Source organism: Hetaerina americana, unplaced genomic scaffold (genome assembly GCF_022747635.1).
Source record: "Hetaerina americana unplaced genomic scaffold, ioHetAmer1.1.p SCAF_13, whole genome shotgun sequence".
NCBI classification, from domain to species: Eukaryota; Metazoa; Arthropoda; class Insecta; order Odonata; family Calopterygidae; genus Hetaerina; species Hetaerina americana.
In genome coordinates, this window is record NW_027286403.1 from 14,798,447 (window position 1) to 14,818,505 (window position 20,059).

Sequence of the window (20,059 nt, forward strand, 5' to 3'; positions counted from 1 at the left end):
TCAAAACAAGACCATAAACACGTAAGACTTTCGACTTGAAAAACGAGTTCAAAAATGTAAACCTACCAAAACAATGGTGACTGATGATAGAGCAAATGACTGGACTAAAGACCCAGCGAATAAACTTTTCGGATGTATCGGGAGAATAATCGACCCTTTTAACATTTATCCTCGTTTCCCAGAGAACTTCCGGCTTCACAAAATACAAAATATACTACGACACAACTGTTTACATCCATCCGAAAAATTATGAGAAAGACCATATCTAGAGATGCGGAGGAGAGTTTCTTGTGCTTTTATGTACAAGCGCAATTAGTTAGACGCAACGCATTAATATTCTCGATAATTGAAAGGGTTGTACAACCTTATTCAGTAATTAATGAAAGTTACTCAGCAAGTGTGCAACCCAAAAATGTTAGGGGATTATTACTAGAGCATTGGAGAGTACGAGCAAGTGCTCGCCGCCGATTTATTTGAATCCAAAATGGGAATGGAGTCAAGCGAGAGAAATAAAATACCAGCCTCTGACGGTAAATTGAATTAAAAATGAACATGTGAATTGCATCAGAGCATCTCCGAAATAAATTTACTTAACATTCACTTGAACCTAAAACTCTAAATGATATTTCAATGTTTCAGCCCCGAAGCCGACGGTCACGCCACGATTTAGATTCAAAACCTCTACACAGACGCAATTGGCGGAAACAATAACGTGGGATTTGGCCGAGGTGGAATTAAGGTGAAATTGAAGTGCACTCAGGTCAAGCTTCCTCCGGCGTAGTGGTTTCGCGCATTGTTACAGGAAGTTGCTCGCTCGAGAAGTGCTTTTGCGCTGAACACCGCAATTTGAAACGGAAAACACAACTGGAGAGGGAAAGAATTTCATGCTTTATCAATAACACTGCACGAGTAAATGATTTTCGCATTCGGTAAGCTTCTGATGCAAACAATCGACAATACCATAAGGATATAATTTGCAATCAAACTTCCACAAGGCTTAAATACGAGTTGGCGTGGCGACGCTAATGTCAATCCATTCCTAAATTCATAAATTCCCAAATAAAATGCACTCCACTTTTAGAAGTAACTTTTGAGCCCATCCTCCACTTCTTTTACTAACTATAAACGACGATGCCTAATGAGTATTACGCAAGCAAGCCTGATTCCGAAATGTGACGATAAACACAATTAATGAATCTATTATTAAAAATGCTTCGAGTTGATTCCGTACAAAATTAAATAAATGAAAGAAAAACGTTTAAGCCAACAATCTAAACTAAAAATCCGACTCGAACGAACGCGTAACGTAAAAAAAATGTAATTACTTACAATTTCAATAATTTTGTTAAGATTTCAATTCTTTGCAAACTTTCACAAAAAAAGTAGAATTGCCCAATTGTTCAAAATCCAAAAATCATGTATTTAATCTCGTCAAGGCACAAATTTTGTACAAGAAATCAAATGCCTAACACTCTCTGACTTTTTGCATCATACTTGTATATAAAAGGCCAATCCATTGCAGGCAATTGTCATAGTCTCCTCAAATGTCTCGCGGTATGACCTCGATGCCTTCCAAGATAAGCTTGAAAGAATTTTTGGGAATGTTTTTGATATAATCTAATGGAGAACAAAGAGAAATTTGGAACTTATACCACTGAAATCATGCATTCCCGAGGGTTTTTATATAAATGCAAACCTATCTAAAACAGCATGTATTCAACCGTAGTGATTTCAACCTTGATTTAGCACCCTTTACATGTGTGCACCCCCATTTCCTCGGAGGAAGAATGAATTCCTTAACATGCCTACTTTTACTTACAAAATTCAAGATTAATTAGTTCAAATAAAGATCAAAAGATATCGTTTGACTAATTCACGTCATTTTTATCGAGAAGAATTTTATTTTGTGTTTTCGTTCATTTTTTCCTCAATTACCGTTATTACTCTGCCTTTAAACGTCTACCCGAATCCATGTATCGTTTGCGCGATGAATTATGTCAAACAAAAGCTATTAAAACTGACGCGTCACCAAACACACATCGACACGACGACGAAATTTTTTCACCGGGGTGGACTCAAAAATGCCCAATCAGTTTCAACGAAAATCTAACCAAATATTTGATACTAAAAAATACATTATTTCTAGTGGTATGCAAACAATGTCGCAGCTCATTCGACCATTTAGAAGGAACACAAAAAATCCAGGTGCCTGAACGGCTGAAAAAAATCGCACATGCCCATGCAAGCGAATTTTAGTAAGGTTTTGCCGATCAGGGGAAATATGGATCGTGAAGAAAACGACACGAGTAAAATATTGCAAAAGAAGAAGTCATTTGTGCTCAATCCTGTCCATATAGATCCGCCACAGGCGAAAAGAGGTGTGGAAGGGGGAGGGTGTGCGTAAAAAAAATAGTAAACTCGTCGGCGGGTAGCATAATACTGCAGCATAAGGACGCACGTTTTGCCCGAAATTCACTTAATTTTTCGGAAACAAAACACAAGGGGTGGCATGTAAAAAAAGGGGTGGCAACATCGGGGACGCGGATGTTGGATGAAAGTGGTGACGGTGATCAGAGCTGCACGCTCGCTCCCTCCCTCCATTCCCATTCTCTCCCTCTCACTCCCTCCCCTCCCGCTTTCTTTTCCCTCCTTCTTTCTCCCCCCCCCCCTGCCGCTCTCACTCGTGGAGGAGAGTTCCCCGTGCAAACGCGGGTCAACAGCACGAAATGACGCTCCGCCTCGGGTAACCTCGGCGCCCGACGGAGGGCAAAAACTTCCCGCTGGAAGGAGTCATTTGGCCACAGCTGCGTGGAGTGGTATGGAAAATAATCTATGCCAACGAGTGTGTCACTTCTGCGCCTTACCCTGCGCCCCCTCCCCTCTCCCGGGACCCCTCCCCCCAGGGAATTTATGAAAATGGATTCGATTGCTTTAGTGCATTACGCTGGCACCTAACGATTAAGCCACCGGTGCCTAGGTGACACTCCAATGGGGTCAGGGAAGTGCTCTCCGTCTCATCCACTAAGCGCAGCATCCCTGGACAGTGGTGCACGCGTTGCCCGGCTTAAGTTTGCTCAAGACCGACCTGTCCTCTAGCGTGCTTTCAGTCTTGCCACGTACTTTTAAGGAGTGCTAGTGCAGGTCATTTGAACGGAAATTCCAGCGAATAACGGATTCTATACTCACAAGCATGAGTCCACCAGCTGGCTGCTGGACATATCGGCGTCGATTGGGTGCTCAGCCGGGACAGCTTCCGTCCTTCTCAGACACGGCCCCCAAAGTACTACCTCGGGATGGACGGCATCAGGTGCCCCAGTGGAATTCACCTAGAAAGGGAAAGAGGCTTAATGAGTGATGGAAAACACAGAGCAACCCTTTAAATATACCACATTGCACGAATCAATAAGACGCAACTATCTCACAAGTATGGATTTATTATAGTATTTTCGCAGTCAAAATAAATGAACCCGTAGAATAGACAGCAAGCGACTTCAATATTTATACAATACTGTAATTTACAGTACCGATCATTCCAATTGGACTACAACAACTTTGAAATAAATTGAACAATTTTAACATTTAATAACGCATATTGTGTTTTCATACCTTTTAAGCATACTCGGCGTGTTAATTATGTACATATGCGTGTGATCTGAACCACTTGTCTCGCGTTAAAATCTGAATCACAATGTGGCACTCGAAGACGGGAAGAATACGTCCGTGATAGAATAAGACCTTCACTTAAATAAAATTCACTAACGTTATCGTAGCCTTCTTATTTTCTTAATATTGGCTATAGGATTTTACCTAACTTCACAAGAACTTCTATGTCAACATCCCATCATACTCGCGGCCATGGAAAATCTTGTTACGTTTCTTACAGACACAAAAACCACTCGTCGCAGTAAGTAAAAAAAGAATACGACATTCCGCAAAAATAAAACTCGGTGGTATCAAATTACGTCGAAATTCACCTTGAGGAATGAAGAGGACAAGGTACTTTTCATTCCACGTGGCTTTTCGTTTTTCTTAATCCTGGCGGAATGCTCAAAAAAAATATTTAGGGCGACGACAAAAGTTAAGTGTAGAAAATAAGTAAATTCATTTACTGATGAGCCTCCGATGAATCACAGGGAGGTATTTAAACAACTCGGACCGAATGGCGGAAGTCTTGGTTCCTCCAGGTCCAGAGAGAAGCAGACACGCATTAGGATTAAAATAAACAAAGCGGTGCCTCATTCATGCCGTTTAAAACAACATTTACATACTCATATTTCGGAGCTCATGAATTAGATTTTGACGTAATTGAGAATGCAATTCAATGTTTGGCTGTTCTGAAAACAAAATATCGGAATAATCTACATCGTTACATTAAAATTGCAGTGTTAAAAATGCAATATTAGAAGGTCAGACGGATAAAGTTTCATTACGTTTAGTTGTGTATTCTTTGGAATTAAAACAATTCATTTCCCCTATCAGTGCATCACCGCCAACTAATTGTTTACCATAATACTGCGATGTAATAATTCATTTGATGAAGATTAGATGAAGATCATATGCGCATTTTCAATAATACATTACCTTTTTGATTAAACAGAGAAATGGATTTAAAATATACACGTCCACAACTCAGTCAACCGCCGTTCATGTTATCACACCGCTCGTTTCCACCGCCACCGACAGAAGATTTTATACGAGCAGAGTATTCCTTCTTTATTAGGAATTCCCATTGCTGATATTACGCAATGGACGCGAACACGACTAGCCAATGAAAAAAAACGTAAATTACCGCTGTTCTCGCAATTTCCCTTGTACTGCGCTCCCGGAAAATTCGCATTTCCAAGCGCCTGGATCGGTGCTTGAGCCCCTGGAGCACCTGAATACGAAAATTGGCCAAACTTCTGCCGTCGTCATAGACGCTCCGTGAATAAACTTTTGAGAGGCGGGTGGCATAAAATGCCATGGATGCTATTTCTAATTAAGATCAGCGGTGGCAGTGCAGTAATATGTGAACATATCATTCATGAATTGAAAATCCACTCGATGACCCTTCCGAAATATTTTTGTGAAATCGTTTTCGCAACTCTTCGGAAAATTCCTGAATTCCAAATTGTACTAAGAATAATTCTTGGAATACAGGTGTTTCCTCTCTTTGAGATCATGGCTACATAAAATTTAAATTACATACAAAAATAAAGACTTGCGTCATCGATGCACTTATACACGTATTCATAACGGGATTTAAAAAACTGTGTCATAGCAACCAAACGGCATTATTCCAGGTCATGGTGCATCGTCACCCCTCTCCTCGTTGTCGGCCATATGACTGAGATATTTGCTTTATTATTTATTTAGAAAAAACACCGTAAAATACTTCCACAGTTCACCAGCCTTATCAACATGATACACTAAATTAAATAGAGACGGAGCGGAATTTTCTGAACCCTTAGAATGAAAGCATTTTCGTACATATGAATCCTTTTACCTTTAATGTTGCGGTATCCGGGCACCCGTGCAACATTGGATACGATCCTTTGAAGGGCCATATACTCACTTTTGAGACTTTTGAGAAGTCTAAAGTGATTACCGACTTCTTTACAAATCACCACCACAATCCCTTATACTATTACTAAATACATCCGGTTGTTTAGGGAACAATATACTCGAATTTCTAAGAGATTGTTCCGGCCAATGTCTTGATAACGAAACTGACTCGCCGTCATTAAGGATGCCTAAGTTGGGGATGTGATTGCGCTATCTCCGGTACCTATCCCTTTTTCCAAGGGTGAAGGGTATGTAGGTGGGGAGGAACTAGAAACTGTAATAAACTAATGCATTAATGGGAGAATGGATGACATTTGGATTTCTCGAGAAGAGAACGGAAACATTCAATATGGTAGTGGAAAATTCCCGCCTCAAAGCGGTTGACCTGCCGGTAGCTATAGCGAGCCTTCCCATTAAAATATTTCATATCCGTGAAAGGGACGGGGCTAAGACGTCAAAGACTTGGGGCTGCTACGTACGTACATACTTCGGACCAAAGGCTCTTGTAAAAATATCACTGGTGGTAACGTAAATTTGATGATATCGGGAAGAGCCACATCGGAAATTTCCGTGTTTTCCGTATCACCCGTATCTGCAGAGGTGGAAACCAATTGGGGCAAGGCTTTTATGTTTTACCGAGGAAAAGAGGTTTTATCTTTAATTTTTCCGTAAATATCTTAGCCGCGACATTCCAGAGTCATGAATGTTTCCGCCCGTTTAATAGGAAAATTTATTGAAAGAGCATATGGAACTGTTCAATGCATGACCTTAAAAAAACAATTCGGGGACAAATAAATCACTAAATCTGTTAATCACACTGCACATTTCTAAAAATAAATGATTAATACACCAAAATTCAGTGAACCCGCAACTCACGAGTAATAACCACATCACAGTTTTTCGCTAAAAACTGTCGACTAGGATTCTAACCCAAAGACTTGATTATCAGATTTGAGATTCATCTGGTCAAACGAAGGTGCTTAAAGTTGAATTTAGTTGTTATGTTTCACAGTCGGAAAATTGTAAACATATAACATTATACTGTAGAATTCCAAAAAATATTAAAAATGCTAAATAACGGCCAGATTTTTTTATTTCAGGGCACTAGGCAACCGACATCCGTGGAGAAGCTGATATTTGAAGCACTTCGCTAAAAGGACACAGATATACTACATAAGGTATCATCACTTCAATATCGTTATGAAAACTGCATTACATAAAGGCTAAAAACTGAAGCAACCTAATACGTAAATCTACTAATCATCCACTAAATACTTCAAAGGAACAATAAATAAGCAATACGAATTTTATCTTGTAACTCAGAACCCCATTAGGACTTTAGTTGCCGTTAGTGGAATAAACGTTGCGAATACTAAATTCAGCATATCCTTCATCTTCGTGCATGAAAATAAGTTAAGAATTTGCTAGCACAAGAGAGAAATTCAGAAACAATAATCCTCCAGGCCGTATTGTGCCTGGGGGCCAATTTTTCTACATTCTGCAACGTGGCGTCTCGCTATTATTCGAGTTTCTAGTCGATCTTTGGTTTCTCCAAAAAAACTGCATTTACTATTCATTAATTAATTATTATATATTGTATTATTATTTTATTATCATAATTCATTTATTCCTTATAATATTTCGCACAATATATGAGCATTTTTTTCTATCAACCTTCCAGACTGAACCCGAAGAACTGATGAAAAGGAAAACGGATACAATCGGATTTAAACAACCTCCTTGCTCTTTTAAACGCAGAAAATTTTTCAGTTATTAAAATATTCTACACGAGTTTTATTTTATTCTATATTATTCTAACAAAATATCTTATGGGAAAGACCTATACCAGGAAAAATGTTCAAATACATAACACGGGAGCAATGAAAACAATGTAGGGAATAACACAGAAGGAAGCACTTTCTAATATGATAAATTATCAATTCTTTACGGGTGAATTACAATCCTTCCAGCTTACCGTTTTCGAAACGGAAAGTGAAATTTCGGGAAAGGAGAACCCAACTGGCATAAAGCACTCCAATTTGTTGTATAGTGGATGAGACGAGACTATAAAACACTTGATATACGGCCACCTTGCAGGAGATGTATTAAAAAAAACGAAAAGTAGTAAAAAATTGACAGGGCCCGAGACATCGCCGCATTTCCTATGAGCAAGAAATGGATAAAGGCGCAGCAGGATGGCTGGGTCAAGTGATTCCCGAGTGACCCCTCTTATCTTTCATGACGCTGGTGAGTCCCCCCTTCAGACGCAAGCGCGTCATCAATCCATGGCGCTCAGCTACTGCAAAGAAGTGATAAACTCAGAAATTTCAATTTCGCATTAGCCGAAGTGTATTAGCACTGCCGATCATTACAAACAAGACTCGTTTTCAACCGAAGTGCTTTTTCCTAGAAAAATTCTGCTGAGGGTGACAATACTCATTGAAGAAATTCTACCTTCTTGTAGGTACGTTACGGATGGTTTCTGATGAATTTCAAGCATTGCGGGAGTTCTATCATTCTTTGGCCTACACATTACTTCTTTCATAATTTCTCCGTAACTTCTACCGGCCTTGGTGCTTTCGAAAGTGCCTATTCTTTTCCCTCATGTGTAGGTAATATATGAGAACATAAAAGTCACGTTCGAAATAAGAATCTACAGGTTAACGCCCCTCATTCTTCCCGTGACCCAGTTCACATCAATGCGATTTTACTGTCAGGACCGTATTGCAAATTATCACCACTGAATTTGGAAGACCGTTAGCGGCGGTGGGATAGCTTACATTCATGCATGCATATGGCAGAGCGTTTGTCTAGCGACTGGAGGACTCAAATTCAAGGACTCAAATCTTAGTTCAGATCCAGGTGATTCCTCAAGGCATGTCCAACTACTTTCGATGCTGAGATGCATGAGAACTCATGGGAAACCGAAGGCATAGAAAATACCTCTCCCCAACCGTCTAATAGACATACCCTCACCACTACTTTTGCCTCCAACCATGCGTAATTCAATCGACTGTACAGGTATATATTCGCATGCACCGGTTTTATTCATTGTCATCCGTGAGAACACAAGTGATGTAACTATCCTTCATGTGAACAATGAAAATGAAAGCTTCACAAATTAGTTTCCACAAAACGAAACATGAATGGATACGACGAATTTAAATATACGAGGGCTGCTCAATAAAGAAAGGGCGAGGAAATATTTTTAATTCGCATAATCTATTGTGAAAAAATTCATTTCTATTATTTTACTACCCTTAAGTCTGCAGCATCAGTTTCGAGTTCAAACATGTTCGGTTCGCATTCACTTGCTTCTGATGAGGAAAAACGCTTTTCACGGGAACAGGAAGGAGGCACCGGTGCTAGGTCTGGATTAGAGGGAGGATGACCCCGGATATGGCATTGTTTAATGTTTTTTTCGTTGAATGCTTTCATTCACGGCTGTAAATATCGCTCTGAATGTTAACTGGGATAAAGAAAAAAAAATTATTGTGTGGAAAATTGCCAATTTTTAATTAATCATGATATTCCACCACATCACGCCTGAAACGTCTCTTTTTGTGGGATAAAGTGTTAAATATACCAATGTTTACGGAAAAAAGGGCAACGATGAGATTAAAAGAGACAAAATATACAGGTGTATCGGCAAATTTTAATAGCGACAGACTAATAAGACTAAATAAAGACTTACGCCGAAATATGTCAATGGGAAGTAACATGAGGCACGAAGAAATGATTTTTTTAGAAGAATTGACTAAAGCTGATATTTAAATCTACGCGAAAAAAATCTCTAAAAACTCTAATAAAAAAAAACTAGGCGAAACATTTCAAACTCGAACTTAAATGGAGATAGCAAATTTTACTTCATATGTAGGAGCCTCAATAAATCTAGAAGTAAAAAATCTGTTAGCCCAGTGATTATAACACCAAGGAGACACGTCACGTGAGTAAGAGAAATTATTCTACGCTGCTGGCCTCACGTTTTGTACAGGGTAAATCATTACTTCGCAATGGAATGATTCCGACCCTGCAAGCATTAAGTACACCGGCTACATATGACAAAGAGTTCTTTTGAGTCTGCTCCAGCGCAATTAAGCCCTTCCAAGGAACTTTTATTTTTGCAATGAAAGCCTTTGTGACGACCGAGGGCAAATTTAAGCAGTTGACACTCAAATTCGGGGAAGACAACTTGAACAAGGTTCTCATAAAAGTTTGTTTAACATTGATGATAAGAGAAAACAGTGGTCTTTCCCGAAGCAGGAATTTTCCAGTCGCTCTTCCACTTCCACCCCGTCATCCGGTTTACGAAATTGGGAAGGGGGAAGCAAGCTGCATTGGAAAGGTGATGGGGGAGGGAAGGGGCATCTCTAGACCCTGGGTCATTTCCTTAGCTGCTCCCCTGCCAACAGAATAATCTCAGAGGAAGAAAACTTTAAAAGAGGCCGAGAGAAAATTGTACAAGTTAATTTCAATGAAAAAGATCTCAAATCATTATTCATATTACGTTGTGCATATTAAATCTGTGAGATGGAGAAGTTCTAACTAATTGCCCATTACAGTCCTGCAATTCGGGATTAGAAAAAAAATTGGCACCATTTAAACTTCAATGCCAATTGGTGCAATATGTTTATTTGACCATTAATATAGGATACCTCCTATTTTTTAGGCATGTGGATATCTTATCCTCATTAGAAATTAGATCTTTTAAAGTGAGCACGGCAGGGGCTGTCTATTTCTATGTTTCGTCGATTTCAGTCGACGTCATACCAGATGACATTCTGCTGAACTTCAAAGATTTTGTGGGGTAATGCTATTAAAAAACCTTTTAAATCGAATTTAAGAAGACTACAAATATTTTAAAGTAACGAATGGATCATGACTAAGAGACACCTTCGGAAAGTAATAATGGCAGACAATATGCTCCTGAGGCATCTTGGTTCCTCAGAAACAGCGATCTACGGAAGGATCTAAGAACCGCACCGATCCTACAATTCGTGGACCAAGGCAAGTCAACAGAGGCGTTTCTCATTACACCCTCTCCTAGAAATCCTCTGGAGGTACGACTCCGAGATATGCACCACGAATCTCAGACTAAAAGCAAGACACCTACGATACAAGACAACCTGTAAACAGCCATTGGCTGAACCTTCAGTTACTCATTCAAGTCATCGACTGTGATTTGACCTCCGAAATAGCTGAGAGCTTCGTTTGGAAATGTAATTCCGAAAAATCAGTTTCTGTAAACATCTATTTGGTCAATGGATTTCAGCCTTTCTGCGGTACCTATTTCTACCATTTTTGCTATCATTCGTCGCTTAATAGGACCAATAGCAAATTGTGGATGAATTTCAAAATACATTATTTAAGCAAATATGAAACGGGAGAGCAAATAATATATACCATAAACATGGATCTCACAATGAAGCCACAAATAACCTACTCGATTTTGTTACGTTTGATGCCAAAACATACGGCGTACTGCGCGTGATCCTCCGCAGAGTCATATCCAAAACTATCCTCAATTATTAACCAGCTGGATACAGTCAGAAAGTCGACTCTCCAAAAATGAAATTTGTCCACTACACGGATCTGCTACTGGTAGGCACGACGGAAATATTGTTAAGATAGGTTCTCTAACTTAAATGGTCAATAGATGGTAAATATGGAGACTATTACCCAGTAGACAGAAATACCAGCGATTTGCTGGATATACATGAAAATTTTTGATTGGGATTCCATCGGATTTACTCGCAGCATTAATTCCGGCCATACGAAAATGACGATACGGAGCTCATTACTTTTCCCATCCTTTCAATAATACTCCAAGCGTTCTTATCTTGATTTTTTCCGACCTAAATCCTTTTGTGCTATTTTTTTAAGAAATGAAGTACTTGGCATAAGAAACTGAAGCAACACAGTTAAAGAGCACAATTTATAGATAGCATAAATGGCCCAACGCTACACTTCTAATGGTAGGCATTCCACACACAAAAACGTGATCTATGAAAAGGCACTTGCTTTTTTTCCATGACTACTGCGTTTTTAAAAACGCATGGCAATGCGTGAAATTAATCGATGTTTTGGAAAGATATCCATCAACAGTGCAGTCAATATTGCTCCCTCTGCATCCCGTCTCACCTGAGAGTGTGGTGCATGATCTCTATCGAATGGGTGAAGCTCGATTCCGGGAATTCTGTCAGCTTGAGTCATTCGGTGATGATTGATGGGTGCCCTCGAATAAAACCTGATGGAATGCAATATTTCCGAATAGTGCCTACCGCGATATATAAACAGCATCTCAACAGGTATTCCAGCCCACGCCCGCCCACCTCATCCGAGGCCCGCATCAGAGGACTTCCAATTCGTCCGGGGGGGGTCGGAGCAGGGTTCGGCGCGGCGGTGTGCACCACCGGCAGCTCCGACGAGGGGACACAAGGGACCGAACTGTCGTTGCCCGCACCATTGCCGGCACATAGGCGCAGGTCGACCGGCGGAGCAATATCTCATCCCTCGATAATATGGGGGGGATCAGGATGGTGCAGTAGCTAACTTACAGGTTTCCCGCCCAGTGGGCCCCGGTTCGAACCCCAGAGGCTGCAGATTTTTTTCAGTGGTATCCCTATCCCGACTTGAGGTGCTTTGCGGAGGTCATTTTGGGTAAGTACGCCGTCCGTCGGATGGGAAGCTAGGCTGTGGACCCCTTTGCGCCTTTTGTTAAGAGCAAGCTGGGTTGGACGCTGGGTTTCTCTTCACCCTTCATCCTTTTCTATCCCAAATGGTGCAAATGACCTCGGCTGTCAGTCGCCTCCCCTAAATCTGCTACTACTACTCGGTAGTATGGTGAAAAATCACCGTGTAACACCCACAGCGTCAAGTTATGGGTGCAAATCTCGGGGAACCAGAGGCGAAACTTCTTTTCCCTTGGGCGAGAAATTCTAGAAAACAAAGGGAAAAGATCAACACCAAAGTCATGCGGAGCCGTTTCCTCAGATTGCGGCCTGCCATTGTTTCAATTGATAAGAAAACCAATGTGAGGGGAAATGGCAGATTACAGAAAGACAGCCACGACGCAGAATTTGTATTGTGGATGTAAAAGGGGCCATTATTAATTGCAGAAGTTAATTTATTCTGTTCCCTTAGATTAGTGATTGACATGTTATTTCTGTGTTAACTGACCTAATCCATTAGAGTCAAGCAAGTTAAAATATGTGATCCACAGTGATTATTCATTTTAATGGCGAGGCGACTTGAAATTTGCTTGAAAAATATGCTTGTTTTGCAATTTTAATAAATCAAAAAGATTGATTGAGCTACTTCAAGATGCTAAGAGCATGAACATTCTTCTCTTAGTATTATATTAGTTGGATCAAGGATTATAAAAAAAATATATCCTTTGATTTTTTAACCACAAGAAAAATTCTCATCCTTAGTCCAGTAGGGGCTTCGATTCAATTGCAAGCGTCAATCCTTGGGATCACCGATTTCCATCGTGAAGCTTGATCATGGCGTCCATTTATTCTTTGGGGAAACAAGAGTAGACAACACGTGGCTCAATTTTTGCTGAGTATGATTTGTGTTGAAAACTTTTTTTTTGTGGCCTATCATAACTTGCTCAATAAAAGCATAAGTATTTGGCTGGCGTAAGAGGTATGTAGACGATTTGAATTACATAACTTACGAGGAACGAAATTCACCGCAGTAAATAGAAAGGTGGGAAAAATATTTGGGGAAATATCTTTGCTATTTCTCTCACTCCACGTACATTAAAACCAAAATAATTCAATATGTAATTGGGTAGGGGAATTGATAGAAAAAGAAACACGCTTCGCTCTATATAGCGTGATGATTTATTCGCCGAATACATCCTAAACCTGATTCGCATTTCGAACACGAGCTTGTGGAAGTAGAAACTGAGCAAAAGTTAAACCACCAACCTCCTTTAACAGCATTTTGTAATTTGCTGAATTGAATGTGGGCCCAGGGGATTTTCTGCCGTTTAAATTTTCCTCATTTTGAATTCCACCCGCATTCATCCAAGTTTCCATAACTTAAATACGGAGGAGCCCAATTAACACGAAAACGGTATCACGAAATATAGATTAACAAGACATGTAGACTGCTCCTGTAAAATTATTTGGATAGCAAGAAACTATGTTTTGGGCTAGATTTTCCAGTCTACTGTTGTCGGATTCAAAATTATAGAACCGTGGACTTCGAAATTGTCAGTTTATTAGCTTAATACATGCACTGCATACATAATACATATGACATAGATCATCACACCTATGGAACTTTAAGTGCAATAAAATCGGATCAAAATCCCAATTAAATCGGATTTAAATCCCCGGTGATGACTTTGGACAACCCCGCACAAAATCCCACGCTGTGCGACTTCCTGTTCGCCAGAACTTCGGGGGAAACTGAATGATGTTACAGGGAAAATAACGGGCCTCCTTGCCTCGAATGAGGGAATTTCAAACGTCTGAAGCCTTAGCTTGGTGTGAGTCCTACCCTTACCTACCCAGGATAACTTTATATTGGTTACTGTGGTTGCATGGTTGCGGCTCAACGTCGCTTCAAGGTTAAGATCAGTCCCTTAAGATTAAAAAAAAAAAAAATCAACCATATGAAGTTCATAACTTAAGGTGAACCTCGGATATGAGACCAGTGAGTCTACAATCCACCTAAATTGAGCAGCAAAGAAAAAACGCGCGCATTGAATCACACCCAAAACTGAGACAAATTATTTTTGTTGCCTGTTTAATTTCACACAAATGGGGAAATTTCGCCAGGGTGAATTCTTAACGATTCTTAAGTATTGCTGAAAGGATTATCGTAAAATATAATTTTGCCAACAGGGATGAACGCAGCCTCCGAGGTTCCAAGGCCAGCTTCACCACCGACAGCCCCACGGGAATTGGAGCGGCCATAAACAATCGGCTAAATATAGGAATAACTCGAGAGAGGGAAAACGCCCGGGAGGAGACCTTTCTGGTGAGAATACACCACCGGACAAGATGTTTGTTTACCAATCAAAATGTTTGAATCGTTAGGCGCGTCTGTAGGGCCCTCTATAAACTCAATCTGGGCCCAAGTCGACTTGGGATTCGTCGAAGGAGGGTCTCGCCGTAGCGCTCCGCAAAGTTATAATGGGGGAGTGTGGGTGTTAGGCGGGTTAGAAGGGAGAGAATTCCCCCAAATCGCTTTGGGCCAGTACAGAATTGGACTGAACGCACGCCCAAATGCCATTCTCAACGCCCCTGTCAAATTTGAATGGGCAAGGAATCTTTCCCCTTTCCCAGGCGGCATTGCTTTAAATAAAACTGGCCTCTTCACCAAATTTTGTTAATCTAACAGACTGCACTTTAAGGTTATTCATGAAATGAGCGTTAGCTCGTAGTTGTAGTGAAAGTGGCCAAATTTTCGTTGGCCCTCGGCGAAAGGGGTGATTTAGTTTTGGGGATAGTCAATGGAGAAGAGGGAATAAACAGGAGAGAAGAGGTGCCCGACGGCATACTCCTAACTCTTGAGACCTTCCTCAGATTGGCATTATGATGGATGAAAGGCAATCCATATTGATGGAATATACGCACGAAAAAATTAACACCAATAAAAACTTAAACCGAGATTTAGGCACCGGAAGAAGGGAAACTATTGAAGACTGCATATATCATTTCCATCAAAAATTTACTCCTGATTTTCCACACAGTTGCCACCTAACTGGTTGATTCTCATGAACAACGACACGCTAATTCCGTGGATGACAAAAAAAATTGGGAAAGCTCTTCGTAAAAAAAAATAAATTTTGGGTAATTCATCCCATTTGTGTACTACGCAACAAATTCTTTACCACATTTTTAAATCCAACATCTCTTATTGGAAACAGACAGAAAAGGACACAAAAATGTCCACATACATCGACTGAAATGCCGCCTTCGTCTTTGGTACAGATGTACGGACGGGATTTCGGTTTGATTCTCTCTTGTTCATCATTTTAGTCAACATCATTTCAGTTTTAAACGTAAAAAAAATCGAGATTGAAATAAATGGAGACTGGTTCAATCGGATGGTTCCGGAAATTAATGTTTCTTTAACTATAACAACGTTTAACTGTATATCTAAAACGCAGTTGGAAATCTGCCCCGCAATGAGTTTACAAAAATATAAGCACACTGGTATTGATAAACTTTACGTTCAGTGAGGCCATGATTTAAGTGCCGTAAATTAAACTTCCAAGAATATGAAATCGCTAACCTTTAAAAGAACCAAGTCCTCGTGACTCCTAGGATTTACTAATTGCCGACAATCCGGAAAAATAGATGATCATACACAATCACATCAGAGCGATCCCAAGATGGATAATTTATTATTAAAATAAGTAGTCATCCACATTCAATACCAAACACTACAAGACATTTGACCACCTGAATGAAGGACGTTTACCTTTACTTGCCGCTCTCAGTAAACACACTTGTAATCTTCATAGGATTATTCAAATATGTTCTCGCGCCTTTGCTATTCACCAAGAATTTAGCATGGGTGCCATTAACACGCTTTCAGGGGCCTGAAAACTCACAATCCAATTTATCTAAGAATTAATGAAGAGATTAAACTTCATAATTTACGACTATGACACACCCAGCGGAACATAAGCTGAGCTAGCTAGATGTTACCTTACGGAGCTTCTCCTATATTAATGCCCTCTTAGTATGGATTGACACCAGCGGTAGGATTAGTTCAAACCAAACTGCAGCTCATTCATTACCCAAATGACGAGGAAATACGTCGACAATGTTTCCCTTATTCCACACTATTTTTACGATGAATTTTAAAGAGCGACGAAAAATAATTGAAGAAATTACGCGACCTCATTCAATACCACAAATACCTGAACAGATAAAGCCGTTTCATAATGGAAGTGGGAGCATGGATTAAGAACCGAGAGTTGATCGCCACAACAAACTCTGAAACGGACAAAAATAACTAACACTGATAACATAAAGATGGCTTATTTTTAATTAGCTGTTTTAATGGGTGCACGGATACCCGCAGTTTAAGCTCTTAAAATTGCCCAATCATGACGCGTAGAGTTATCAATTTTTGGCGTGCATGACTTTTGAAGATATGAGTGACAGTAATGACTATAAAGAAACATACACATAATAGATATTCAAAATTAAGTGCTGAGTGTTGTTCTGATGAAGGATGCCATAGTATTTCTACGACAAGCGGTGCAGATATTTTTTTAAACTAGAAGAGAGGAAATATTCTTGGACCGAGATTAGGTCGACTCTTGGGCATGATGGTTAAGTTGATGAATTTTGATTTCATTATTTTCTGACGTGGTGATCTAGAGTATAGTAGTAGTGGTAGTTTTAAGGGTTTGTAGGGCGCGTCGACAGCTATGGTCATTTTGCACCACTGTCATAACCTAAAACTTATGTTCCTTTTTAATTAGGAATAAGTAAATAAATAAAAACGAATAAAAATATAAATAAATAAATAAAAAATTGTTAAAATCAAAAGGCATTAAAATTATGAGATCCAAAGCTAAAGCTGCCTGGTTAAACCAGTTGCCCTTAAAAAAGTTAAGACTCGATTTATGAACCCAGAGTCATCCCCTAAAATATAACTTAAAGTCTCCCCTTATATTAAACATGTCTCTGGTCCTTTGGTATGTTCTACATAGCGTTGGACTACCGAGCGTCGGGCCGGAGTTAGATTCCCGGTCAAGTCTCTCGGCATATTCAGCTTCACCCGAGCTGTGCGCTTTTTTGTGTACCAGAACTTCCTGGGAAACCAAAGGCGGCACAGGGAACTGGCCCCCAAGACCCTGATGTTTGTCTTTCACACGCCGTCGGGTTTAGTATTGGATGAATTCTACCATCACCTACCAAACCGACCTCATGGCTGATAACTGGGTTAATATTTTTTTGAATTACGAGTGCATTTACTGTCGTAGGTGAGGATGTTTTAGCTGCATTTACATTAAACCACATAATTAAAGTAAAATTTCAATTTTAAAGTAAATCTTAAGGATACATTATTTCTGAACTCGAAACACTTTGTAGACGGCGTATTCTTCATGGTCAAGCTTAAGAAAAGAGAAAGGTTTTTATCAATCGGTCGAACTTAGAGGAAAACGCTTCGGGGGATATACTGCGCGCGGGGGATAAGTACACGAGTATCTAATTTTAAGTTTCGTTCTTTCATTTAGGCCCAGTTTTACAATCTCTCGTTAAATCTAATACATAGGCAATAAGAATGTGTGCGCGGTTTTCAACTTAACTAGCGGTTAAAAAACTTAAGTTTTCGCATCAACCGGAGGTTTAAGCCTTCGTTATAACAAGACATAAAACCTAGCCTTAGTGTGAATTGGTCTTTTTGGGGTGAGAAGGGAGAGCCTGGCGATTTTTATGCGTGTATTAACGCCTGGACTCATACAAGCCACCGATTCGCTCTCATTTGGCACCTTGCAAGGGGGGGGTGAGGCAAAATTTAAACAAACGACGTGGAATGAGCTCACACCATGCCGACCCCAAAGGAACGCACATCGACTCATACACACATACGATTAACACTAAAATGAACTGGTGACCAAGACTTGGTATATTATTGACCCCCCGTTTAAATGCGTGAATTGATAAACGCAATAGTGGTATGCATTCGAATCAATCAGAGAACGCTAAATCTGCCGAGTAACATTTAACATTGGAGCATTGGAGAGAGAGAAAGAGGAAGAGTCTCAATGTTAATAAGGGAGCAACAAAAATTATTTTTAACATAAATGTACATAATTAGCGTTTACGGCACCTAAAAACGTTCGCACAGAGATTACAAAAAAAACAGGTCGTGTGCACACTGGCAGTTGACGAGGGAGGGGAGTTTCGTTGGGTTGGGAGCGCCGTTAATCAGAAAGCAGTGCACGTTCGGAGGAGGAAGCGGGGGGGGGGCGAAAGGGGGATTGGGACGAGGAAATCGCGGAGGGTGGAAAAGGTGGGAGGGGGGGCAGGGGTCGCGAGCGAGGATCGCTCAAATGAAGGGATGGGGCCAAGTCGTCGACCGAGGTTAGGTTTTGGGGTTAAGGGTTTGGAAATGTGCGGCGGGTGCAGGGGAGCGGGAAGGAAACCCTAGCTCCATAATTAAAACACCCCCGTATACTCTTCGGGCAATCTTAAGAATTTCTAATGTAGCCACTCCAAACTTAGAGGAGTACGGGATTTAGATCACTAAGTTAGGTTGCAGCAGATTTTTTTTGGCACGCAGTATATGAGCAATGTCCGTACAACAAAAAAACTTATTGCGTTCTTCATTTCCCACGCTCAAGCTTCTCCCTCTCCACAATACCCATTGGGCAGGGCAATCATTATACGTTGGCGAGTAACAGCAAACTTGTTTGCACATAAAAATACTAGTACCTTGCATATACTCGCAAAAAGCACAAGCATGGAAATGATAAATGCTTATAGGAATTGTGTTCACTCTCAACTTACTATAAGAGGCCTGAAACGGGTGAACGTTTCAGGGCGATATAAAACAAAACATATGGAATGGATTTCACAGCATTTATAATTTTTTACAATCGCTCCTAATCTAGAAGTCTGACATAGCGAGTGAGTGAGTCTGTAGGGCGTTTAAAAAAATTTCTACGAGGCATTTTTTAAGAAGCGATACTGAGGTACTGCTACTAAATGCGATACCGGTGCAACTTTTTAAAGAGATCCTAAAAATTAAGTACGGCTAAAAACAGAGCAAGCACTCGCTCGGCTGAATGAGTTAAGAAGTTGATGCACCAAATCCACATACACCCTACTTAGGAATTGCATAGAGCTAAGATATTTACATAGGAGGGCGCAGAGACTGTACTGAGCACCATAAAAATCATGATTTTTTCTCAAAACACTGCGAATCGGTCATGCTTTTAGCAGGGAGATGCAATGTACTCTAACATGCATGCGGCACAAAACAATGGGCTGGAGAAAACGAAGGTGGGGCAGGGTAAACGAAAAAAATTGAATAGAAAGGCAACTGAATCCTCACAAAGGGCACTTCACACTCATTCAACACGGATGCGAAAGTTTAGTCACCGGAGACTTAAATATAAAATGTGCAAACCAATGACGTAAAAGCATGTTATTACTCACGTATTGGCTTGGTTTTTAAAGTTTATCACCATCACTTCATCACATTAAATCATGCAGAAAAAATCGTTACACCGAAACATATAAAACACTCACTAAGTGCGATTAGTAATCGCAAAATTCTGAGCTGGCTAACGAGCGCCTAACTCGTTGGGTTATGTGAGTACAAATAATTGCAGAATCAACAAGGGGAATCGAATTTGAGACATTAATGTTGCAATCACTGAATCATTACCCGCACAGACTAAAATACCCCAGATTAGCAAACATGAACTTTCTGTCAAAATGTCATGCAACATCGTCTCTGGGCTAACCAATATGGGAATATTTCATCTAACTCAAAAATAAAATATCCCATTTCCCCTCTCCCC

At 40.2% G+C, this 20,059-nt stretch overlaps 1 protein-coding gene across 9 annotated transcripts in view; it reads right to left on the reverse strand.

Moving 5' to 3' along the window:
- The window catches only part of p120ctn (adherens junction protein p120), a 295,363-nt gene that overhangs the window by 116,284 nt on the left and 159,020 nt on the right, over positions 1-20,059 (reverse strand). For all 9 annotated transcript variants that reach the window (XM_071583290.1, XM_071583289.1, XM_071583294.1 and 6 more), the window contains one exon: positions 3,187-3,326. In XM_071583290.1, the coding sequence (XP_071439391.1) occupies positions 3,187-3,218 (32 nt within the window). In that variant the 5' untranslated portion in view covers positions 3,219-3,326. The remainder of the gene's footprint in view (positions 1-3,186; positions 3,327-20,059) is intronic.